This window comes from Phyllobates terribilis, unplaced genomic scaffold (genome assembly GCF_046119375.1).
Source record: "Phyllobates terribilis strain yellow unplaced genomic scaffold, ASM4611937v1 Scaffold_7__3_contigs__length_470593459, whole genome shotgun sequence".
Classification (NCBI taxonomy): Eukaryota; Metazoa; Chordata; class Amphibia; order Anura; family Dendrobatidae; genus Phyllobates; species Phyllobates terribilis.
Genome location: NW_027362767.1, coordinates 187,544,720 through 187,569,665, shown reverse-complemented (window position 1 = coordinate 187,569,665; position 24,946 = coordinate 187,544,720). Strand labels below are relative to the sequence as shown.

Sequence of the window (24,946 nt, the reverse complement as noted above, 5' to 3'; positions counted from 1 at the left end):
GTATAAAGCTGTTAGTGTCGGCTCCTGTATAAAGCTGTTATAGCGTCGGCTCCTGTATAAAGCCGTTATAGTGTCGGCTCCTGTATAAAGCCGTTATAGTGTCGGCTCCTGTATAAAGCCGTTATAGTGTCGGCCCCTGTATAAAGCTGTTAGTGTCGGCTCCTGTATAAAGCTGTTATAGTGTCGGCTCCTGTATAAAGCTGTTATAGTGTCGGCTCCTGTATAAAGCTGTTATAGTGTCGGCTCCTGTATAAAGCTGTTATAGTGTCGGCCCTGTATGAAGCCGTTATAGTGTCGGCCCCTGTATAAAGCTGTTATAGTGTCGGCTCCTGTATAAAGCTGTTATAGTGTCGGCTCCTGTATAAAGCCGTTATAGTGTCGGCCTCTGTATAAAGCTGTTATAGTGTCGGCCTCTGTATAAAGCTGTTATAGTGTCGGCCTCTGTATGAAGCTGTTATAGTGTCGGCCCCTGTATAAAGCTGTTATAGTGTCGGCCCTGTATAAAGCTGTTAGTGTCGGCTCCTGTATAAAGCTGTTATAGTGTCGGCTCCTGTATAAAGCTGTTATAGTGTCGGCTCCTGTGTAAAGCTGTTATAGTGTCGGCTCCTGTATAAAGCTGTTATAGTGTCGGCTCCTGTATAAAGCTGTTATAGTGTCGGCTCCTGTATAAAGCCGTTATAGTGTCGGCCTCTGTATAAAGCTGTTATAGTGTCGGCCTCTGTATAAAGCTGTTATAGTGTCGGCCTCTGTATGAAGCTGTTATAGTGTCGGCCTCTGTATGAAGCCGTTATAGTGTCGGCCCTGTGTAAAGCTGTTATAGTGTCGGCTCCTGTATAAAGCTGTTATAGTGTCGTCCCCTGTATAAAGCTGTTATAGTGTCGGCTCCTGTATAAAGCTGTTATAGTGTCGGCCCCTGTATAAAGCTGTTATAGTGTCGGCCCCTGTATAAAGCTGTTATAGTGTCGTCCCCTGTATAAAGCTGTTATAGTGTCGGCTCCTGTATAAAGCTGTTATAGTGTCGGCCCTGTATAAAGCTGTTATAGTGTCGGCCCTGTATAAAGCTGTTATAGTGTCGGCCTCTGTATAAAGCTGTTATAGTGTCGGCCCTGTATAAAGCTGTTATAGTGTCGGCCTCTGTATAAAGCTGTTATAGTGTCGGCCCCTGTATAAAGCTGTTATAGTGTCGGCCCCTGTATAAAGCTGTTATAGTGTCGGCCCTGTATAAAGCCGTTATAGTGTCGGCTCCTGTATAAAGCTGTTATAGTGTCGGCTCCTGTATAAAGCTGTTATAGTGTCGCTCCTGTATAAAGCTGTTATAGTGTCGGCCCCTGTATAAAGCTGTTATAGTGTCGGCCCCTTGTATAAAGCTGTTATAGTGTCGGCCCCTGTATAAAGCTGTTATAGTGTCGGCCCTTGTATAAAGCTGTTATAGTGTCGGCCCCTGTATAAAGCCGTTATAGTGTCGGCCCTTGTATAAAGCCGTTATAGTGTCGGCCCCTGTATAAAGCTGTTATAGTGTCGGCCCCTGTATAAAGCTGTTATAGTGTCGGCCCCTGTATAAAGCTGTTATAGTGTCGGCCCCTTGTATAAAGCTGTTATAGTGTCGGCCCCTTGTATAAAGCTGTTATAGTGTCGGCCCCTTGTATAAAGCTGTTATAGTGTCGGCCCTTGTATAAAGCTGTTATAGTGTCGGCCCCTTGTATAAAGCTGTTATAGTGTCGGCCCTTGTATAAAGCTGTTATAGTGTCGGCCCTGTATAAAGCTGTTATAGTGTCGGCCCTTGTATAAAGCTGTTATAGTGTTGTCCCCTGTATAAAGCTGTTATAGTGTCGGCTCCTGTATAAAGCTGTTATAGTGTCGGCCCTTGTATAAAGCCGTTATAGTGTCGGCTCCTGTATAAAGCTGTTATAGTGTCGGCCCTTGTATAAAGCTGTTATAGTGTTGTCCCCTGTATAAAGCCGTTATAGTGTCGGCTCCTGTATAAAGCTGTTATAGTGTCGGCCCTTGTATAAAGCCGTTATAGTGTCGGCTCCTGTATAAAGCTGTTATAGTGTCGGCCCCTGTATAAAGCTGTTATAGTGTCGGCCCTTGTATAAAGCCGTTATAGTGTCGGCCCCTGTATAAAGCCGTTATAGTGTCGGCCCTTGTATAAAGCCGTTATAGTGTCGGCCCCTGTATAAAGCCGTTATAGTGTCGGCCCCTGTATAAAGCTGTTATAGTGTCGGCCCTTGTATAAAGCTGTTATAGTGTCGGCCCCTTGTATAAAGCTGTTATAGTGTCGGCCCCTTGTATAAAGCTGTTATAGTGTCGGCCCCTTGTATAAAGCTGTTATAGTGTCGGCCCTTGTATAAAGCTGTTATAGTGTCGGCCCTGTATAAAGCTGTTATAGTGTCGGCTCCTGTATAAAGCTGTTATAGTGTCGGCTCCTGTATAAAGCTGTTATAGTGTCGGCTCCTGTATAAAGCTGTTATAGTGTCGGCTCCTGTATAAAGCCGTTATAGTGTCGGCCTCTGTATAAAGCTGTTATAGTGTCGGCCTCTGTATAAAGCTGTTATAGTGTCGGCCTCTGTATGAAGCTGTTATAGTGTCGGCCCTGTGTAAAGCTGTTATAGTGTCGGCTCCTGTATAAAGCTGTTATAGTGTCGTCCCCTGTATAAAGCTGTTATAGTGTCGGCTCCTGTATAAAGCTGTTATAGTGTCGGCCCCTGTATAAAGCTGTTATAGTGTCGGCCCCTGTATAAAGCTGTTATAGTGTCGGCCCCTGTATAAAGCTGTTATAGTGTCGGCTCCTGTATAAAGCCGTTATAGTGTCGGCCTCTGTATAAAGCTGTTATAGTGTCGGCCTCTGTATAAAGCTGTTATAGTGTCGGCCTCTGTATGAAGCCGTTATAGTGTCGGCCCTGTGTAAAGCTGTTATAGTGTCGGCTCCTGTATAAAGCTGTTATAGTGTCGTCCCCTGTATAAAGCTGTTATAGTGTCGGCTCCTGTATAAAGCTGTTATAGTGTCGGCTCCTGTATAAAGCTGTTATAGTGTCGGCCCCTGTATAAAGCTGTTATAGTGTCGGCCCCTGTATAAAGCTGTTATAGTGTCGTCCCCTGTATAAAGCTGTTATAGTGTCGGCTCCTGTATAAAGCTGTTATAGTGTCGGCCCTGTATAAAGCTGTTATAGTGTCGGCCCTGTATAAAGCTGTTATAGTGTCGGCCTCTGTATAAAGCTGTTATAGTGTCGGCCCTGTATAAAGCTGTTATAGTGTCGGCCTCTGTATAAAGCTGTTATAGTGTCGGCCCCTGTATAAAGCTGTTATAGTGTCGGCCCCTGTATAAAGCTGTTATAGTGTCGGCCCTGTATAAAGCCGTTATAGTGTCGGCTCCTGTATAAAGCTGTTATAGTGTCGGCTCCTGTATAAAGCTGTTATAGTGTCGCTCCTGTATAAAGCTGTTATAGTGTCGGCCCCTGTATAAAGCCGTTATAGTGTCGGCCCCTGTATAAAGCCGTTATAGTGTCGGCCCTGTATAAAGCTGTTATAGTGTCGGCTCCTGTATAAAGCTGTTATAGTGTCAGGCCCTCCTGTATAAAGCTGTTATAGTGTCGGCCCTTGTATAAAGCTGTTATAGTGTCGGCCCCTGTATAAAGCTGTTATAGTGTTGGCCCTTGTATAAAGCTGTTATAGTGTCGGCCCCTGTATAAAGCCGTTATAGTGTCGGCCCTTGTATAAAGCCGTTATAGTGTCGGCCCCTGTATAAAGCTGTTATAGTGTCGGCCCCTGTATAAAGCTGTTATAGTGTCGGCCCCTGTATAAAGCTGTTATAGTGTCGGCCCCTTGTATAAAGCTGTTATAGTGTCGGCCCCTTGTATAAAGCTGTTATAGTGTCGGCCCCTTGTATAAAGCTGTTATAGTGTCGGCCCTTGTATAAAGCTGTTATAGTGTCGGCCCTGTATAAAGCTGTTATAGTGTCGGCCCTTGTATAAAGCTGTTATAGTGTTGTCCCCTGTATAAAGCTGTTATAGTGTCGGCTCCTGTATAAAGCTGTTATAGTGTCGGCCCTTGTATAAAGCCGTTATAGTGTCGGCTCCTGTATAAAGCTGTTATAGTGTCGGCCCTTGTATAAAGCTGTTATAGTGTTGTCCCCTGTATAAAGCTGTTATAGTGTCGGCTCCTGTATAAAGCTGTTATAGTGTCGGCCCTTGTATAAAGCCGTTATAGTGTCGGCTCCTGTATAAAGCTGTTATAGTGTCGGCCCCTGTATAAAGCTGTTATAGTGTCGGCCCTTGTATAAAGCTGTTATAGTGTCGGCCCCTGTATAAAGCCGTTATAGTGTCGGCCCTTGTATAAAGCCGTTATAGTGTCGGCCCCTGTATAAAGCCGTTATAGTGTCGGCCCCTGTATAAAGCTGTTATAGTGTCGGCCCTTGTATAAAGCTGTTATAGTGTCGGCCCCTTGTATAAAGCTGTTATAGTGTCGGCCCCTTGTATAAAGCTGTTATAGTGTCGGCCCCTTGTATAAAGCTGTTATAGTGTCGGCCCTTGTATAAAGCTGTTATAGTGTCGGCCCTGTATAAAGCTGTTATAGTGTCGGCCCTTGTATAAAGCTGTTATAGTGTTGTCCCCTGTATAAAGCTGTTATAGTGTCGGCCCTTGTATAAAGCTGTTATAGTGTTGTCCCCTGTATAAAGCTGTTATAGTGTCGGCCCTTGTATAAAGCTGTTATAGTGTCGGCTCCTGTATAAAGCTGTTATAGTGTCGGCTCCTGTATAAAGCTGTTATAGTGTCGGCCATCTCTACCTCTTGTGGTCGGCGTTCCACAGTCTCTGCTCTGACTGTAGAGAATCCTTTCCTGTTTAGCTGCTGGAATCGCCTTTCTTCCACCGGTAATGAGCCCCCTGGTCCTTAGTGAGGTCTTTGGAAGTAATAAGTCCTGTGCCGTCCTTTGTACTGACCCCACAGATATTATAAATGTAATGAGATCCCCTCTGAGGAGTCGTTATTCTAAGCTAAACAGACTCAACTTTATCAGTCTCTCATCATAGGAGAGGCCTCGGCCCCGCGTGGTGTAGGGGGGGGGGGCCTCCGGCCCCGCGTGGTGTAGGGGGGGGGGGCCTCCGGCCCCGCGTGGTGTAGGGGGGGGGGGCCTCCGGCCCCGCGTGGTGTAGGGGGGGGGGGCCTCCGGCCCCGCGTGGTGTAGGGGGGGGGGGCCTCCGGCCCCGCGTGGTGTAGGGGGGGGGGGCCTCCGGCCCCGCGTGGTGTAGGGGGGTGGGGCCTCCGGCCCCGCGTGGTGTAGGGGGGGGGGGCCTCCGGCCCCGCGTGGTGTAGGGGGGGGGGGCCTCCGGCCCCGCGTGGTGTAGGGGGGGGGGGCCTCCGGCCCCGCGTGGTGTAGGGGGGGGGGGCCTCCGGCCCCGCGTGGTGTAGGGGGGGGGGGCCTCCGGCCCCGCGTGGTGTAGGGGGGGGGGGCCTCCGGCCCCGCGTGGTGTAGGGGGGGGGGCCTCCGGCCCCGCGTGGTGTAGGGGGGGGGGGCCTCCGGCCCCGCGTGGTGTAGGGGGGGGGGGCCTCCGGCCCCGCGTGGTGTAGGGGGGGGGGGCCTCCGGCCCCGCGTGGTGTAGGGGGGGGGGGCCTCCGGCCCCGCGTGGTGTAGGGGGGGGGGGCCTCCGGCCCCGCGTGGTGTAGGGGGGGGGGGCCTCCGGCCCCGCGTGGTGTAGGGGGGGGGGGCCTCCGGCCCCGCGTGGTGTAGGGGGGGGGGGCCTCCGGCCCCGCGTGGTGTAGGGGGGGGGGGCCTCCGGCCCCGCGTGGTGTAGGGGGGGGGGGCCTCCGGCCCCGCGTGGTGTAGGGGGGGGGGGCCTCCGGCCCCGCGTGGTGTAGGGGGGGGGGGCCTCCGGCCCCGCGTGGTGTAGGGGGGGGGGGCCTCCGGCCCCGCGTGGTGTAGGGGGGGGGGGCCTCCGGCCCCGCGTGGTGTAGGGGGGGGGGGCCTCCGGCCCCGCGTGGTGTAGGGGGGGGGGGCCTCCGGCCCCGCGTGGTGTAGGGGGGGGGGGCCTCCGGCCCCGCGTGGTGTAGGGGGGGGGGCCTCCGGCCCCGCGTGGTGTAGGGGGGGGGGCCTCCGGCCCCGCGTGGTGTAGGGGGGGGGGGCCTCCGGCCCCGCGTGGTGTAGGGGGGGGGGGCCTCCGGCCCCGCGTGGTGTAGGGGGGGGGGGCCTCCGGCCCCGCGTGGTGTAGGGGGGGGGGGCCTCCGGCCCCGCGTGGTGTAGGGGGGGGGGGCCTCCGGCCCCGCGTGGTGTAGGGGGGGGGGGCCTCCGGCCCCGCGTGGTGTAGGGGGGGGGGGCCTCCGGCCCCGCGTGGTGTAGGGGGGGGGGGCCTCCGGCCCCGCGTGGTGTAGGGGGGGGGGGCCTCCGGCCCCGCGTGGTGTAGGGGGGGGGGGCCTCCGGCCCCGCGTGGTGTAGGGGGGGGGGGCCTCCGGCCCCGCGTGGTGTAGGGGGGGGGGGCCTCCGGCCCCGCGTGGTGTAGGGGGGGGGGGCCTCCGGCCCCGCGTGGTGTAGGGGGGGGGGGCCTCCGGCCCCGCGTGGTGTAGGGGGGGGGGGCCTCCGGCCCCGCGTGGTGTAGGGGGGGGGGGCCTCCGGCCCCGCGTGGTGTAGGGGGGGGGGGCCTCCGGCCCCGCGTGGTGTAGGGGGGGGGGGGCCTCCGGCCCCGCGTGGTGTAGGGGGGGGGGGCCTCCGGCCCCGCGTGGTGTAGGGGGGGGGGGCCTCCGGCCCCGCGTGGTGTAGGGGGGGGGGCCTCCGGCCCCGCGTGGTGTAGGGGGGGGGGGCCTCCGGCCCCGCGTGGTGTAGGGGGGGGGGGCCTCCGGCCCCGCGTGGTGTAGGGGGGGGGGGCCTCCGGCCCCGCGTGGTGTAGGGGGGGGGGGCCTCCGGCCCCGCGTGGTGTAGGGGGGGGGGGCCTCCGGCCCCGCGTGGTGTAGGGGGGGGGGGCCTCCGGCCCCGCGTGGTGTAGGGGGGGGGGGCCTCCGGCCCCGCGTGGTGTAGGGGGGGGGGCCTCCGGCCCCGCGTGGTGTAGGGGGGGGGGGCCTCCGGCCCCGCGTGGTGTAGGGGGGGGGGGCCTCCGGCCCCGCGTGGTGTAGGGGGGGGGGGCCTCCGGCCCCGCGTGGTGTAGGGGGGGGGGGCCTCCGGCCCCGCGTGGTGTAGGGGGGGGGGCTTCCGGCCCCGCGTGGTGTAGGGGGGGCCCTCCGGCCCCGCGTGGTGTAGGGGAGGCCCTCCGGCCCCGCGTGGTGTGGGGGAGGCCCTCCGGCCCCGCGTGGTGTGGGGGAGGCCCTCCGGCCCCGCGTGGTGGGGGGGAGGCCCTCCGGCCCCGCGTGGTGTGGGGGAGGCCCTCCGGCCCCGCGTGGTGTGGGGGAGGCCCTCCGGCCCCGCGTGGTGGGGGGGAGGCCCTCCGGCCCCGCGTGGTGGGGGGGGGGGGCGGCCGCCTCCGGCCCCGCGTGGTGGGGGGGGGGGCGGCCGCCTCCGGCCCCGCGTGGTGTGGTGTGGTGTGGTGGGGGGTGGGGGGTGGGGGGGGGGGGGGGAGGCCCTCCGGTGTGGTGGGGGGGGGGGGAGGCCCTCCGGCCCCGCGTGGTGTAGGGGAGGCCCTCCGGCCCCGCGTGGTGTAGGGGAGGCCCTCCGGCCCCGCGTGGTGTGTGGTGGGGGGGCGGCCTCCGGCCCCGCGTGGTGGGGGGGGGGGGGGCGGCCTCCGGCCCCGCGTGGTGGGGGGGGGGGGCGGCCTCCGGCCCCGCGTGGTGATCTAGTTGACTAACTCTTAAATATCCTACCCCTTTCCGATGTGGTCAGTAATAGTGCGCACCACGTCAGAAAGGCAGGTTCAGCGCGGGCTCCGGCGCTGAGCCCGCACTGAACCGAGCACATGTCAGCCGATTCTTACAGCTGACATGTGCCCGCAACAGCCGCGGGTTGAATCGCGATCCACCCACGGCTGTTAACATGTTAAATGCTGCTGTCAATGTCTGACCGGCATTTTAACAGCGCTGCGCTGGAAGCGTGGCATTAGCCTCGCCCATCGGTGACCCCGTCACATGATCGCGGGTCACTGATGGGTGGACATGACAACCCTGGGTCTGCAGCAGACCCCAGTGGTTGTCATGAGCTGATCGCTATGAGCACCACCTAGTGGTCGGCGCTCATAGTACAGGAGCATTTCTGCTACACAGAGGTGATCAGACAACTGCTACTTCTATACAAGTAAGCAAAAAGTGTAAAAAAAAAAAAAAAGTTATTAAAAAAAAATTATGGTTTAAACCCCCCCCCCTTCGCCCCATTCAAAGTAAAATAAAAAATAAACCCCACATACACATATTTGGTATCGCCGTGTTCAGAATCGCCCGATCTATCAATATAAAAAAAAATTAATCCGATCGGTAAACGGCGTAACGGGAAAAAAATTCCAAACTCCAGAATTACGGGTTTTTTTGTCGCCGCAATAATATGCAATAATGGGCGATCAAAACATCGGATCTACCCCAAAATGTTATCAATAAAAACATCAGCCCGGCGTTCAAAAAATAAGCCCTCACCCGGCCCCAGATCCCGAAAAATGGAGACGTTACAGGTCTCAGAAATGGAGACTTTTTTTTTTGGATTTATTTTTTTTAGCAAATTTTAGAATTTTTTTTCACCACCTTAATAAAAAAGAACCTATACATGTTTGGTGTCTACGAACTCGTAATGACCTGGAGAATAATAATGGCGGCTCAGTTTTAGCATTCAGTTACCGTGGAAAGAAAAAAAAAACAACTGTGGAATTGCATTTTTGTTGCAATTTCACCGCACTTGGAATCTTTTTCCTGTTTTCCCGTACACGATATGGTAAAACTAGTAATGGCGTTTTAAAGTACAACTCGTCCCGCAAGAAATAAGCCCCCACACGGCCATATTGACCGAAAAATAGAAAGGCTATGGCTCCGGGAACAAGGGGAGCAAAAAACGAAAACTCAAAAACGGAAAATGCTCCAGTCACGAGCATTAAAATGTGGAGCCCAAAACTGGATCCCATATTCCAGATGTGGCCCACCAGTGATGTATAAAGGGGTAACATTACATTGGGACCGCAGGATTTTATTTCTCGTTTTACACATCCTAAAATCTTGTTTGCTTTTGCGGCTGCTGCCTGACATTGAGCTGCTGCTCAGTTACTTGTAACCAGAATCCCCCGTCCTTCTCCTGCTCTGTAGTCCCGAGTATCCTCTCATCTAATGTGTATGCAGCAATAGGATTACTCCGTCCTCGGTGCATTACTCTACATTAAACCTCATCTGCCGAGTGTTTCCCATTCAGACATCTTATTTAGACTAGTGTCAGGCCAGTCCCTGGTGACTTTCCCCAGCCTGACAGGTCTGCCTGTGTCTGTAGAGGTCCCATTATCCCACTGTACAGTGTGACCACCTGGCATGAACCGCTAGACTGGTTATTCCTGTTAGTATTAGGCATGTACATATTAAGTGGAACACAAGGAGCAATGTAAAACAATAGCTGTGCCTCGGTAAATCACTGATCTAGCCACACCTCGAGTAATGTGAACAGCTGTGCGTACCAGAGTATACAGTGGCTACAGAAAGTATTCACACCCCATAAAATGATTCACTCTTTGTTTCATTGTAGCCATTTGGTAAACTCTAAAAAGTTCATTGTTTTTCACATTAAAGTCCACTCTGCCCCATCTTGACTGAAAAAAAAAGAAATGTAGAAAAATTTGCAAATTTATTAAAAAAGAAAAACTGAAATCTCACATGGTCATAAGTATTCAGACCCTTTGATCGGACACTTGTATTTAAGTCACATGCTGTCCATTTCCTTGTGATCCTCCTTGAGATGGTTCTACTCCTTCATTGGAGTCCAGTTGTGTTTAAACTGATAGGACTTGATTTGGAAAGGCACACACCGGTCTATATAAGACCTCACAGCTCACAGTGCATGTCAGACCAAATGAGAATCATGAGCTCAAAGGAACTGCCCAAGGAGCTCAGAGACAGAAATGTGGCAAGGCACAGATCTGACCAAGGTTACAAAAGAATTTCTGCATTACTCAAGGTTCCTAAGAGCACAGTGGCCTCCATAATCCTTAAATGGAAGAAGTTTGGGACCAGCAGAAGTCCTCCTAGACCTGGTCATCCAGCCAAACTGAGCAATCATGGGAGAAGAGCTTTGGTGAGAGAGGTAAAGAAGACACCCAAGATCACTGTGGCTGAGCTCCAGAGATGCAGAAGGGAGATGGGAGAAAGTTCCACAAAGTCAACTATCACTGCAGCCCTCCACCAGTCGGGCCTTTATGGCAGAGTGGCCCCACGGAAGCCTCTCCTCAGTGCAAGACATATGAAAGCCCGCATAGAGTTTGCTCAAAAACACATGAAGGACTTCCAGACTGAGAAATAAGATTCTCTGGTCTGATGAGACAAAGATAGAACTTTTTGGTGATAATTCTAAGCGGTATGTGTGGAGAAAACCAGGCACTGCTCATCACCTGCCCAATACAATCCCAACAGTAAAACATGGTGGTGGCAGCATCATGCTATGGAGGTGTTTTTCAGCTGCAGGGACAGAACGACTGGTTGCAATTGAAGGAAACATGAATGCGGCCAAGTACAAAAATATCCTGGATGAAAACCTCTTCCAGAGTGCTCTGGACCTCAGACTTGGCCGAAGGTTCACCTTCCAACAAGCCAATGACCCTAAGCACACAGCTAAAATAACAAAGGAGTGGCTTCAGAACAACTGTGACAATTCTTGACTGGCCCAGCCAGAGCCCTGACCTTAACCCAATTGAGCATCTCTGGAGAGACCTGAAAATGGCTCTCCACCAACGTTCACCATCCAACCTGACGGAACTGGAGAGGATCTGCAAGGAAGAATGGCCGAGGATCCCCAAATCCAGGTGTGAAAAACTTGTTGCATCATTCCCAAGAAGACTCATGGCTGTACTAGCTCAAAAGGGGGCTTCTACTCAATACTGAGCTAAGGGTCTGAATACTTATGACCATGTGATATTTCAGTTTTTCTTTTTTAATAAATTTGCCAAAAAAATAAACTTTTTAGAATTTACCAAATGGCTGCAATGAAACAGAGTGCAAAATTTGAAGGGGTCTGAATACTTTCTGTACCCACTGTAAAAAAGACGTTATGCTACAGTCCTCTCGGAGCAGAGCAACCAAGGGGTTAAACGGCTTGTCCTGTTTCAGAAAACACTCTCTCATAGGCTCCGGTAGCAAAAGGTCAATGTGCACTGGCAGTGCGCTCTCTGACTGGCTGTGCGCTCTCTGACTGGCTGTGCGCTCTCTGACTGGCTGTGCACTCTCTCGCTGGCTCGTCACTTCTCATTAGGGCTAGTGAGGGATCGCAGAGTGTTTATGGAGGAATTGGAGAGATCTCATTTGTCTGACTGCTGACGAAGGTGCAGGACACCATTACCTGGACAAAATGATCAGAGGGTGCAGACACTTGAGGGTTATTTTGTAGGGAATCTTGGTTGTGTTCTTTAATCCCGTCTGAACATATTTTCCTCTTTCTTGACAGGGTGATCTCGGCTGGATGACGAGAGGCTCGATGGTTGGACCTTTCCAAGAAGCTGCCTTTGCTCTCCCTGTGAGCGGTATGGACAAGCCTGTTTACACCGACCCCCCTGTAAAGACCAAATTTGGATATCACATTATTTTGGTGGAAGGAAGGAAATAAGGACTACAATAAATAATCTTTGATTATATTGTTCATATATAATGTTTGCTGTTCATTAAATAACTTGTTTTTGTTTTATTAGTTATTACAGAATTTTTATTTCCGCGGCATCTAGAAGAGTCCAGAAAACCCCTTTACTCTGCTGAATGTCCGAATATAGAAATCTAAACTTTCCCTTTTCTTCTTTTACTTTCTTTTTTTTAGCCCTTTTCCATAGTTTGTCATAACGTGAACATTTCTCCATCTATATGACCGTAAACGGGTCTGATTGATAGACAATTAGCAGTTTTGATGCTGTCATTAATTTACTAATTTACCATCCAATGAACAATGAGAAAAAAAGTGCAGTCCGCCATAGTTTCCCGGGTACGACATTGACTTTGTGGTGACTATGACTTGTAAGCCTTATTCTGATGGTTGGTGGTCAGTGGGGTGATAGTGATGCCGAACGCAAATACACTGGCTTGCGATAGTGTTCACCCCTTTAGCTTTTTGTTCATTTTGTTACTTTACAACCTTGTGTTTTAAATATTTTTTTCCCTTCACCCATGACAGCACCCCTGAGAGAGGGATCTGCCCATCAAGGACGGGAAACCTGAATTTTATAGGGCGGTACCTCTCCCCCGCATCAGTTGGTTTCCTGTCCTTGATGGGAACCTTGTATAGAAGAAAAGTGCTCACCCAGGCCAGTCCCTGCGCCGGAAGAACAGGCTGCGTGCCTGTGGCGACGTCCTTCAGGTGTCTGTAAGCGCCATTTACAGATTGCCTGGGGACTTGCTGCACGTGTGAGTGGTAGAGAGGTCCTGTGCTTCTATCGGACCACCACTCCGCCCTCCCCCTGCCTCACACCCCAAGCCTGTTCCGGAAGTGGCTAGGGGGAGCTCAGCGGTGTCGCGCTCCCCTGACGTCATGGCGCAAGGCACGCTGGGAAGGGCGTGCCTGGGTGACATCGGGGGCGGGGCCGGAAACATTATGGCGGGGACCTGTGCGTCACCAGCCAGCACGAAAGAACAGTGGCTGCGGCTGCAATGGGAGAGGAGCATCATAAAGAGACCGGAAGGTGGCGCTGACCCCACCCACCCCCTTGTTTTAAAGGGGATCAGCAGGGTCAGGAGGCTGCTCATGTGGACTGATCACTATGGATGATCAAGACAGAGCAGTCGCAGCCACCATCATCTGAGAGGAAGCCACTTGAGTGGCCGGAGCAGTAGCCATCCCAGCCGGAGGAGCAGGTACCCCTGACATTACAGCTAGCCTCAGGTCTGTCATGAGATCTGAAGTAAAGGGTTCCCTGAAAACACTATTGAAGAAAAGAAGGGGTCGCCCCCTAGGAGAAAAAAGGAAGTGGGAATTTAAGAATAAAAAGGAATACTGGTACATGGTCGGAGATCCCTCCTTCACTTCCAAGAACCCCTCCCAATGATGCCCGGCCACAAGTAGGGGGAAGGCTGTCCTGCTTTGTTCAGGCCTGAGAGAACATATCCTCCAGCACCTGGGTTCTGACTATAGTGAGGAAAGACCTAAAAATACAATTCTACCAGCAACCACGGCATTTATTTGTAATAACCCCCATCAGGAAGTCGTCAGAGGAGCAACTTGCCCTGGAAACAGAGATCTTGAGCTTAGTAGGAAAACAGGTCCTATGCGAGGTCCTGGGCAAACAAAAAGGAAGGGTATTTTATTCCCCCTGGACGGCTCATTCAGGACCATTATAAGTCCGAAGAGTCTCAATCGCCTGGTAAAGAAGATGGAGTCGTTGATTACGGCCGTAAAACTCCTATTTCACAAGTGGTTTATGGTAGTAATCGATCTAAAAGATGCATATAATAACATCCCAATTCATCTGGCTCATCAAAAATACCTAAGAGTTGCTCTTTACATACAAGGAAGGTGCAATCATTTCCAATTCTGAGCCCTCTCCTTTGGTTTGTCAATCCCTCCAAGAGTATTCCCCAAACTGATAGCTGAAATGATGGCTTTTCTACTCATTCAAAATACAGTCATTACCTACCTAGACGACTTCCTTATAGTGGGGAGTTCAGAGAACCACTGTGGTACAGTTATAAGAAGTGACAGTTGTCTTGCAAAACCTAGGCTGTGATGGTGAATACCCAAAAATCGAGACTAAAACTCACGAGTTTACACCTTCCTGGGATTTGCTCTGGACACAGAGCTTCAGACTTGTGTTCTACCGGAAAACAAGATCGACAAAGTTGTAAAGGGTTCAGGCAGGGATGCATTCTCTGCCTCGGCCGGTGTGGGATCCCTGGAGGCGCCACTGTGGGCTCAAGGAGGCCTGCTCCATTAGCGATGGTGAGATGAGCTGGCCTCCTGTGCCTGGGGATGGACCGCTCAAGCGTGGCTCGGGTGGCAATTCCGCAGCTTCCCAGTACATCAGCAGGAACTGTGGGCTGCGGAGGATGTGGCCGCATGACATGCAGTATGTGACAGCGCGGCCGTGCGATGCGGCCGGGTGATGTGGCCTGATCCAAGATGGCAGCCTGCATGGTCACCCGGAAGTACCAGTGTTTTTCGTCTGTCTATGCGCCGGAGGGGGCATTCTCGTCCAAGGGAGGGGTTCCCCACCGGGGAACCTATGCAGAGCCACACAGAGCGCCTCGTGACCCGTGGGTACCAGGCAGTGGCCAATATAAAAATGGCTGGCTCCACTGCTGGGGTGCTTCCCAGCTCATCATGTGTATTCCATGATAAAGCATTGCGAGCAGCAAGATCAGCTGCTGCCTGGGGAGCCCCAAGAACAAGTGGTCAAGCGCCGCCCTCGTTCCAATGGAGGGAGCAGCCGTTCCACAGGGAGGCATGGATCTATGAGGTCCAGCCAGAAAGGTTCAAGCAGGAGGGAGATTTCTGCAGCCCAACGAAAAAAACTCCAGCTGAGAAAGATCCTTCAGCAAACCTGGTACCGTATGTCTTCGTGAAAGTTCACTTGGTGATTGTCCCCCTTCTCCTTGTTAAACTTTCCAGGAAAAGAAGTATGGTGCCAAATCCAAGCTCAAGGAGTGTGCTTTATGTAAAGTCCCCCTGCCAGACTCTTGCCTTAAAAAACTCTATATTGATCAAACTTTGGCTGAAGAGACCCCCGATTTCTCCTCAGGATTAAGATCCTTGATCAGGGAAGAGAAGGCCTTCTGCAAAAACAACTACAGAACAGCGGGGAAGGGAACCTTCTCCAGTATCTGATAGCTCCTTTGTTTCTATTGATCCAGAGAATTCGGGTGATTCTTCCCTTTCTGCATCCTCTTCAGATAGTGACTCAGGTCATCACTGTTTTCCCCTGAACGAAGTTGACGCCCTGGTTAAAGCCGTCCGTACCACAATGAGTATCGTGGACTCTTAAGACAGAGAAATTTTTAGAGGATAGGATGTTTGGGGTCTAGACCAGAAGAAAGTGTTTTCCCTTAAATAATAAAATTCAAGGGTTAATCTAGAGAGAGTGGAAGAAGCCAGAAAGAAAAGGCTCTCTTCCACCTTCATTCAAGAGAAAGTATCCCTTTGATGAGGCATCATGCTCCTCCTTGTCCAAAGCCCCTAAACTAGATGTGGCCATAACCAAAGCCTCCAGAAAATCCTCTCTACCTTTCGACGACATGGGAGCGTTAAAGGATCCGCTTGACAGAAGGGTGGATACCTTTCTAAAAGGCACATGGGAGACTTCACCGGGGGCCTTAAAGCCTGCAGTAGCAGCTACCTGCACTTCCAGGACTTTAATGATTTGGTTGGAGCAGTTGGAGGGAGTAGTAAGAAGTCAAATCTTGACCTCAATTCCCCTTGTTCAGAGTGCTGCAGCCTTTCTTGCTGATGCATCAGTGGACTAGCAGCAAGATCGGCCGCCCTCTCAAATGCAGCACGAGTCTTGCGGTTAAAGTGTTGGCCGGGGGACATTCAGGCCAGGTCCAGATTGTGTTCCATCCCTTGTGAGGGAGAATATCTGTTCGGTCCTATGATGGATGAGATACTAGAGAAGGCAAGAGATTCTAAAAAAGGATTTCCATCAGTATCCATGCCTAGCTACAAACGGTCATTTCAGAAAAAGAAGTTTATCCGCAGGATGCCAGCGAAGGGCCAGAACAAGTACGAGGAGCGCAAGCCGAAAGGTAGAGGACTGTGTTACGCACATGCCCGGGCAGACGAGCGTGAGCGTGATTAGTGATCCCACTGTATCATGAACTGAGGAGTGCCTGGAGGGGCGTAACTAAGTATCAACCCGATCCGATCAAGGTCACACGGCGGCTCAGTCGACTCCGTGAACCAGGGAGAAACCGAGCACAGGGACCAGGTGCTACTCCAGGTCAGACCCCAGTCACAGCTGTTGACCCACACCGGGGAATGCAGGAACAGGCATGTTAAACTGGCATATTGACTAGTGGGTACTGGCAGGCACGGCTGGTATGCAGACAGGTGGATATTGACAGGCACGGCTGGCATGCAGACAGGTGGGCACAGGCAGGCACGGCTGGCATGCAGACAGGTGGGCACAGGCAGGCACGGCTGACATGCAGAGAGGCGGGTACTGGCAAGTAGGAACATAGGCAGGATAGGGACCAGTACAGACTAGGATACAGGAACAGAGCCGCAGGTGCGGTAGAAAAGCAGAGTGGAGCAAAGCCAGCAGATGCTTTGAACAAGTAAAGCAGAGCAAAACCCGCAGATGCTTTGAACAAGCAAAGCGGAGCAAAACCCGCAGATGCTTTGAACAAGCAAAGCGGAGCAAAACCCGCAGATGCGGTAAACAAGCAAAGCGGAGCAAATCCCGCAGATGCGGTGAACAAGCAAAGCGGAGCAAAACCCGCAGATGCGGTGAACAAGCAAAGCGGAGCAAAACCCGCAGATGCGGTGAACAAGCAAAGCGGAGCAAAACCCGCAGATGCGGTGAACAAGCAAAGCGGAGCAAAACCCGCAGATGCGGTGAACAAGCAAAGCGGAGCAAAACCCGCAGATGCGGTGAACAAGCAAAGCGGAGCAAAACCCGCAGATGCGGTGAACAAGCAAAGCGGAGCAAAACCCGCAGATGCGGTGAACAAGCAAAGCGGAGCAAAACCCGCAGATGCGGTGAACAAGCAAAGCGGAGCAAAACCCGCAGATGCGGTGAACAAGCAAAGCGGAGCAAAACCCGCAGATGCGGTGAACAAGCAAAGCGGAGCAAAACCCGCAGATGCGGTGAACAAGCAAAGCAGAGCAAAACCGCAGGTGCGGTGAGCAAGCAGAGCAAAGCAAAAACCGCAGATGCGGTAGACAGGACAGGGCTCTGTTCATATGGAACAGACTGGAAAACACTAGAAGATAGCTGGAACACAGGAGTTAGATACAGAGGCAGGGAAACAGAACGAGCAGAACCAGATATACACAAGGTACTAGCAATGAAGTAGCGAGTGGACACAAAACTCACAAACAGAAGTACAGAGACAATGAGTTGGAGTTAAGTGCAGGTTCAGATACTGCAGGAAAAAGGGAAGATACAGACATAGAGACAAACAAGTAACAGACTAGGACACTGTTCAGACAAGATCTGAACCAGGAACGAGCCTGGGAACTCAGCCCCCAGGGTGGCAGAAACTGACTAGAAGTCACAGGTACAGGTAGCGGCCCTGGGTACTCAGCCCCCAGGGTGGCGGAAACAGACTAGAAGTCAGAGATACAGGTAGCGGCCCTGGGTACTCAGCCCCCAGGGTGCTAGAAACAGACTAGAGTCAGGACAGGACCTGGCAACTCACAGTTGCACAGAACACACTGTAAGAAAGTGTTGCTCAGGCCCCTTCTACTGGGTCGAGGGGGTTTAAGTATCCAGTGACTCACAGCAATAGGCTGGGGACACATTAGGGCTGCGCACACTGTAGCTTTAAGAATCAGAAAGCAACAGCGCAGACGCCCTAAGCCAGTAGACAAGACACATACAAACAGCAGGTACTGGAGCAAAGTGTGCAGCCTGGCCTGAAAGGTAAGATTGCGGTCTTGCATGGTGGGAGATGGTAAGCCATGCAAGCACGCCGCCAGGGATGTTACAGACTGCTGTTTGGATCCTCCCAGGGAGCTTGAAAGTCAGGGCAATTACATTTAGCCCAGGTGGGGGGGGAGGCTTTCCACGTTTTTCTCAGCCTGGGAGTGCATCACTGTGAGCGGATGGATCCTCGGTCTAGTGAAGTCAGGACTGAAGATGGAATTTTCTTCTCTACACCAGGGTAGATTTATGATTACTCCTGTTACACGCACGCCGCTAGGTTCAGATAGGGCGGCCAGGTTTCATGAATTCGTTGGAATCCTGGGGGAACTGTTACTCAGGGCGATCATAGACCATGTGCTGCAGCTTCTCTCAGGCACACGCTAGATTCAATTGCTGACCAGACACATCTGACAAGAGTCTTCTCAACAGTTTAACAGTGGAGTTTATTCAAGTACGACCAGTACAATTTAACTCTTTGAAGAAGCAGTCTTCACCACAGTACAGTATATTAAAGCAAGTACAGTAACATCAGTCTCTTCAGTAGCACAGTTCAGCACAGATTAGATCTCTTACCAGCACGCTTCTATGCATACACTACTACGGGCTTTTCCTTCACTAGGACACAAAAGTACATAGCATTCTTTATCCTGCATGGAGATGGAGGGGGGAGAGGGTTTGATGATGGAGATGATCCCTGTGACACAATTCCTTCCAGTCCTTATCTTCCTGACCGATAATACGCTGCACTGCTAGTTTCGGGAGTTTATCTGACCTGTGTTTAGTTTCTCTCCTGATCTGAATCCTGTTCAGTTGCTTTCTGTCAGATACAGATAACACACCAGGTTCCCTTCTGCTTCAGCCACACTACTGTAATCAACTTCCCCCACAATCCCCCTGGGGCTCTGCTAAAACACTCCCCTTCTCTTGTGGCTGTGTTAACCCCTCTAGTTGCTGGATGCTTCTGGAGCACAACACTTCCTGTCTCCTGTGCTTGTGTTACTTCTAATAGTTGCTGAATGCTTTTAAAGCAACAGCACTACTTCTGCATGTCACACTCTGCAACAGGACTACTTCTGCATGTCACACTCTGCAACAGGACTACTTCTGCATGTCACACTCTGCAACAGCACTACTTCTGCCTGTCACACTCTGCAACAGCACTACTTCTGCCTGTCACACTCTGCAACAGCACTACTTCTGCCTGTCACACTCTGCAACAGCACTACTTCTGCATGTCACACTCTGCAACAGCACTACTTCTGCCTGTCACACTCTGCAACAGCACTACTTCTGCATGTCACACTCTGCAACAGCACTACTTCTGCATGTCACACTCTGCAACAGCACTACTTCTGCATGTCACACTCTGCAACAGCACTACTTCTGCATGTCACACTCTGCAACAGCACTACTTCTGCATGTCACACTCTGCAACAGCACTACTTCTGCATGTCACACTCTGCAACAGCACTACTTCTGCATGTCACACTCTGCAACAGCACTACTTCTGCATGTCACACTCTGCAACAGCACTACTTCTGCATGTCACACTCTGCAACAGCACTACTTCTGCATGTCACACTCTGCAACAGCACTACTTCTGCATGTCACACTCTGCAACAGCACTACTTCTGCATGTCACACTCTGCAACAGCACTACTTCTGCCTGTCACACTGTTAGTCACTGATGCAAGTCCATCTGGTTAGGGAGCCCATCTAGGGGAAGAACTGGTCCCGTGGGTTTGGTCAGAAGAAGAGAAAAAATTCTCCTCTAATGCCAAAGAATTATTGGCAATTGATAAAGCAGTAAACAATTTCCTTGTATCCTTGCAGGCCAGGACGTCAGGGTGTTCTCGGACAATGTGTAGCCGTGGCTTATATAAACCACCAAGGGGGTACCCGGTCAAAATCTCTAATGAAAGTGGCAGACAAGCTGTTGAAGAAGGCAGAAATACATCTACTCTCCCTTACTGCCTTACATATAAAAGGAAGCAAAAACACCAAGGCAGATTTCCTGAGCCGCAGTACTTTAAGGGAGGGAGAATGGGTATGGAATCAACAACTCTTTTTTTCGGATGACCCAGATGTGGGGTCTTCCAGTGGTGGATTTATTTGCCACCAGACAAAATCGATAAGTAAGCGAATTCTGCTCCCTGAATCCCAGAGAAGATCCCCTAGTTGTGGACTCTCCTGATTCCATGGACATTTCAGTCTGGCTTATGCCTTTCCCCCATTATCCCTGCTTCCAGCGGTCGTAAGGAAAGTCGGCGCAGAAAGAGCACGAATATTGCTCATAGTACCCTTCTGGCCCAAGAGGCCCTGGTTTGCCTGTCTGGGGGAAATGTCGGTGACAGACCAGTGGATCCTGCCAGAGATCCTGGACCTCCTCTCTCAGGGGCCAATCATCCACCCTCCTTTCTATTTTTCTCAGGTGCCAAAGTAGAAGGGACACCTATAGGAAAGATTTTAGAATTTATTCAAAAAGGCCTGGAATTGGGGTTGGCTATTAGTACACTGAAGGTTAAGATCTCAGCATTAGGTGTCTTGTTTTCCTGTGATCTGGCAGGAAACCACTGGATCTCAATAATTATTAAAGCATCATTTAGATCCAGGCCTATTATAAAATCTAAACTGACGCCTTGGGACTTGAACTTGGTCCTAAATGCACTGACCAACCCACCTTTTGAACCTTTAGAGTCAGCATCCCTAAAAATTATCTCCCTTAAAACATCACTTTTTGTCGCATTAACCTCAACCAGAAGGGTAGGCAATATCCAAGTACTATCCACGACCCACCCTTCACTCAAATATTAGGGGATAAAATAATCTTCAAACCAGACTCGACTTATCTCCCTAAAGTGTCAACTCGTTCTCACAGAACCCAAAGAGATAGTTTTACCCTCCTTCTGTACAAACCCTAAAAACCAGGAGGAAGAAAAATTGGATGTTAGGAGATGCATTATCAAATATCTTGCAGTCTCGGAGGGTTAAAGAAAGGATAGGTCCCTTTTCTTATGTTACCAGGGCGTTAGGAAAGGGTATAGGACCTCAAAATCCACTATTGCCAGGTGGATAAGGGATGCCATTGCTCTTGCCTATTCGTCAACCAGTGAGGAAGCACCAGAAGGCCTGAGAGCCCATTCTACTCGGGCAGTGGCGACCTCCTGGGCAGAGAAGACGGATGTCTCCATAGAGGAGATATGTAAGGCTGCTACCTGGTCCTCTCCCTTTACTTTTTTCAAGCACTATAGGTTAGATATGGGTGTCTCTACCGATCTCACCTTTTGGGAGAAAGGTGCTCCAGGCTGTGGTCCCTCCCTAGATATTTCCTCTCTGTAATTATCTTGTGGTGCTGTCATGGGTGAACTAATAAAGTTTTAGTTACTTACCAGTAACGGGATTTTTCGGAACCCACGACAGCACCCTTATATTCCCTCCCTTCACGTTGGTGGGAGCACTCCTTTAGGTATATCATATCTCATGCTTATAAGGTGAAAAAAAATTTTGGGGGGATAAACACATTGTTGTGAATTGGATTGTTGTACAAATCTTGGCGGTCCTCTGTAAATCAAACTGAAGTGAGAGAGAGCAGCACGCCCTTCTAAGCCTGTAGGTTTCCTGTCCTTGGTGGGTGGATCTGTGGCTCCACTGAGGGTTCAGTCGCCACAGGGGTACTGCACCTCAGTTCGAGGTGTGGTATCTCCTCTTCCAGGTAAGGATGGAGCATCTCTCAGGACACCACTGCACCATTCAACACTACACCACTCCTGTCCTGTAGGGGGCCTAAATGCACCAGGGTGCTGCCCCGGCCCGGGATAGAGGAGATGGGGGGAACCAAAGATAGGGGGAACCATGTAGTGGGTGAGGGTAGAGGACACACTTTTAGGAAACACATATTCATTCATATTTAACCTACGGCTATCTTGGGTTCAAGGTCCTTTGATTGTGATCTTCGTCTGTGATTGTGGTCTTCGTCTCTGATTGTGGTCACTCGCCAGAGTCCAGCATAAGGCTGCAGCCGACTGAAGATACACGGTCCTCGTCCTCTGGCCTTGAGACGAGGAGCGGGTCAGAGTTAACCACTGTCTCTACCCGGTCAGGGTCCTGACCTAAGAAGGCCTAGGAGGGGAGCAGCGGAGATAGGCTCCACAGGCCAAAGGATCCCAGGGGGATACGGACGGAGCGGCCTACGCCACCTGTATTCTTTATTCTGGCCTAGTCAGAGGGATTCCTGCTGCAAGAGGGGTAACTGGCCCCCGACATCTGACTTTGTTACTTCACGTCTCAGTCAGAAAAGCACGGAGGCTTAGGGGATCCCAGAGGGATACGGACGGAGCGGCCTACGCTGTTAGAACCCTCCTGTTAGTTTTTTTCTATTTTGTGGTCACGTGACCTGCTGCCTATTTATTCCAGCTCCGCCCTTCTGGCTTTGCTGGACTTCAGTGTTTCTTTGACTCTTAATCTAGCCAGGTGCTTTGTACCTATCTCTATAGTTTGCTTGGTCCTTGGACCTCTAAGTATTTTTGTCTGTTTGTCTTTTTGCTCCACTACAACTTCTGCTAGGAGGTGTCCAATTTTGTCCCAGCCCTTAGTAATTATTGGGACCCCTCCCTTATATCTATAGGTCTGCGTTCAGACTAGCTGAGGACGAAGGCGGGTCTGTTCACAAGGAACAGGTTGCCCGCAGCATCGTAGGGAATCAGCTTAGTCCTATTGTAGGGACAGTTTTCCTATCTTTCCTTAGTTCTTGTAGCAGATCATAACAGTAAGTCCAGCCCAAAATCAAAAAAAAAAAATCCTAAGGAACGAGATCAGCATGGCGTCTATTCAGGAATTGGCTCAACGCATGCAGGGAATGTCTCTTGAGGTGGCCGAGCTCCAGCAACACGTGAGTAGCTGTCCTGGAGCGCATTCTGTTGAACCGAAGGTAGGACTGCATGATTTTTTTTATGGTAAACAACAAGATTTTTTTACCTTTAAAAATGCTTGTTTATTATATTTTCGTTTGAGACCCAGGTCCTCTGGGAATGAATCACAGCGCATTGGGTTTATCATGTCACTTTTGCGCAAGGAACCACAGGGATGGGCCTTTTCTCTCCAACCTAATGATCCGTGTTTTAGATCAGTGGAAGATTTTTTTCTGCTATGGGGTTGTTGTATGACGATCCTGATCGAGTCTCTTCTGCTGAGACACAACTGAGACGTTTAAAGCAGGGGTCAGGTCATGTTGAAAATTATTGTACACACTTCAGAAGGTGGTCTTCTGAAGTGAGATGGAATGATTCGGCGTTAAAATGTGTGTTTCTTGCTGGTCTAAGTGAAAGGGTTAAGGATCTGCTGATTGCTTTCCCTGCACCTGGAAACTTGCCAGAAGCCATGCAATTAGCTATACGGGTGGACAGGAGACTGCGTGCCAGGGTTAATGAGGAGAAAACTCCTGCTATGGCAGCTCCTAGTTCCCAGAGGGTCTGCTCGGACGGTGGAGAACCGATGGATATTGGGGCGATGTCACTCCGCTCTCAGGAAAAAGACCGCAGGTTTTCCAAGGGATTGTGTTTTTATTGTGGTAAATCTGACCATTTTGTTAAGAACTGTGAGCTTCTGTTAAAAAAAAGAAAAAAAAAGGTCAGTTACGCCCGTATTGCTTGTTTAAACTCTAAGGGAGTATTTCTTTCAGGGAGTACCTCATTGCAGGAGGAGTTGATTGAATTTCAGGTTTTTGTGGATTGTGGTTCTACACTGAATGTGATTGATAAGGGATTTTTGGAAAAACTTAAATTGGAACCTAAACCTTTGTCATCTCCTATTTCTGTGGTTGCTGTTGATAACACTCCTTTGAAATATGTTACTCACAAGGTTGCTGCATTTCCCTTCACTATCAATGGCATTCACCAAGAGAATTTGAATTTAGTGGTATTAAATAATTTACCTTCTCCAGTAGTTTTAGGTTTGCCTTGGTTAAAACTGCACAATCCTTTACTGGACTGGTCTACTAATGAGATTAAATCTTGGAGTCCTAAGTGTTATGATAAATGTTGTAACGGTCGCATTGCTGCTGTGGATAGAGGGGAATTACCTGTACCTATTCAGGATTTTTGGAAGGTTTTTTCAGAGGAGGAGTCGCAGATTCTACCTCCTCATAGGGACTATGATTGCACCATTGAGTTTGTTCCTGGAGCTACTCTTCCCAAGAGTCGCTTATTTAATCTTACTATCCCTGAAAGAAAGGCTTTGGAGGAATACATACAGACGAGCTTGGCTGCTGGTCACATTAGACCTTCTAAGTCTCCTGTGGCTGTTGGATTTTTTTTTGTAAAAAAAAAAAAAAAGGACGGCGGTTTACGTCCATGTCTGGATTTTTGTGAAATAAGATTACCGTATGCAATTCCTACCCATTGCCGTTAATTCCTGACTTGTTTAACCAGTTAGTGGGGGCCAAGTGGTTCTCAAAAATTGATCTCCGGGGGGCATACAATTTGTTGCGCATGAAGGAGGGTGATGAATGGAAGACTGCTTTTAACACTCCTGTGGGTCATTTTGAGAATCTGGTGATGCCTTTTGGTCTTACCAATGCACCAGTGTTTTTTCAGAACCTTATTAATGACATCCTGAGACCTTTGATTGGTAAGAATGTGGTGGTGTATTTGGATGACATTTTGATTTATTCGCCAGATCTGGAGTCTCATTGGCGGAGCGTACGTGAGGTATTGCAGTTAAGTGACAATTCACTTTTTGCTAAGCTGGAGAAATGCGAGTTCGCTGTGCAGAGAATTAGTTTTTTGGGCTACATTGTCTCCAGCGAGGGCTTTGAGATGGACCCGGTTAAGGTTCAGGCTGTGCAGGAATGGCCTAGGCCTATTGGTTTAAAATCGATAGAGATTTTTGGGTTTCGCCAATTATTACAGAAAATTCATTAAGAATTTTTCTATAATTGTTAAGCCGCTGACCGATCTCACCAGGAAAGGTGCGAATAAGGCCCAGTGGACTACTGAGGCCATTGAAGCTTTTGTGTATCTCAAGGAGAGGTTCAGTTCTGCCCCCATCCTTATGCAGCCTGATGAGACCAAGCCTTTTTTGGTCGAGGTTGATGCTTCTTCGGTGGGGGTCGGTGTGGTTTTGTCTCAGGAGAACAAGGATGGAGTACATCCCTGTGCTTTTTTTTCGAAAAATTTTCTGAAACCGAACTTAATTACAATGTTGGTAATCGGGAATTGCTGGCGATTAAACTCGCATTTGAACATTGGCGTCATTTCTTGGAAGGTGCTGAATTTCCCATTCAGGTTTTTACTGATCATAAGA

The 24,946-nt window shown here is 50.7% G+C and overlaps 1 protein-coding gene across 1 annotated transcript in view; it reads left to right on the top strand.

Moving 5' to 3' along the window:
• The window catches only part of PIN4 (peptidylprolyl cis/trans isomerase, NIMA-interacting 4), a 69,829-nt gene extending 58,060 nt beyond the window's left edge, over positions 1-11,769 (top strand). Inside the window, exon 4 of the mRNA XM_073637735.1 lies at positions 11,533-11,769. Coding sequence (XP_073493836.1) covers positions 11,533-11,691 — 159 coding nt within the window. The 3' untranslated portion in view covers positions 11,692-11,769. The remainder of the gene's footprint in view (positions 1-11,532) is intronic.
• Positions 11,770-24,946: the final 13,177 nt, after the last annotated feature.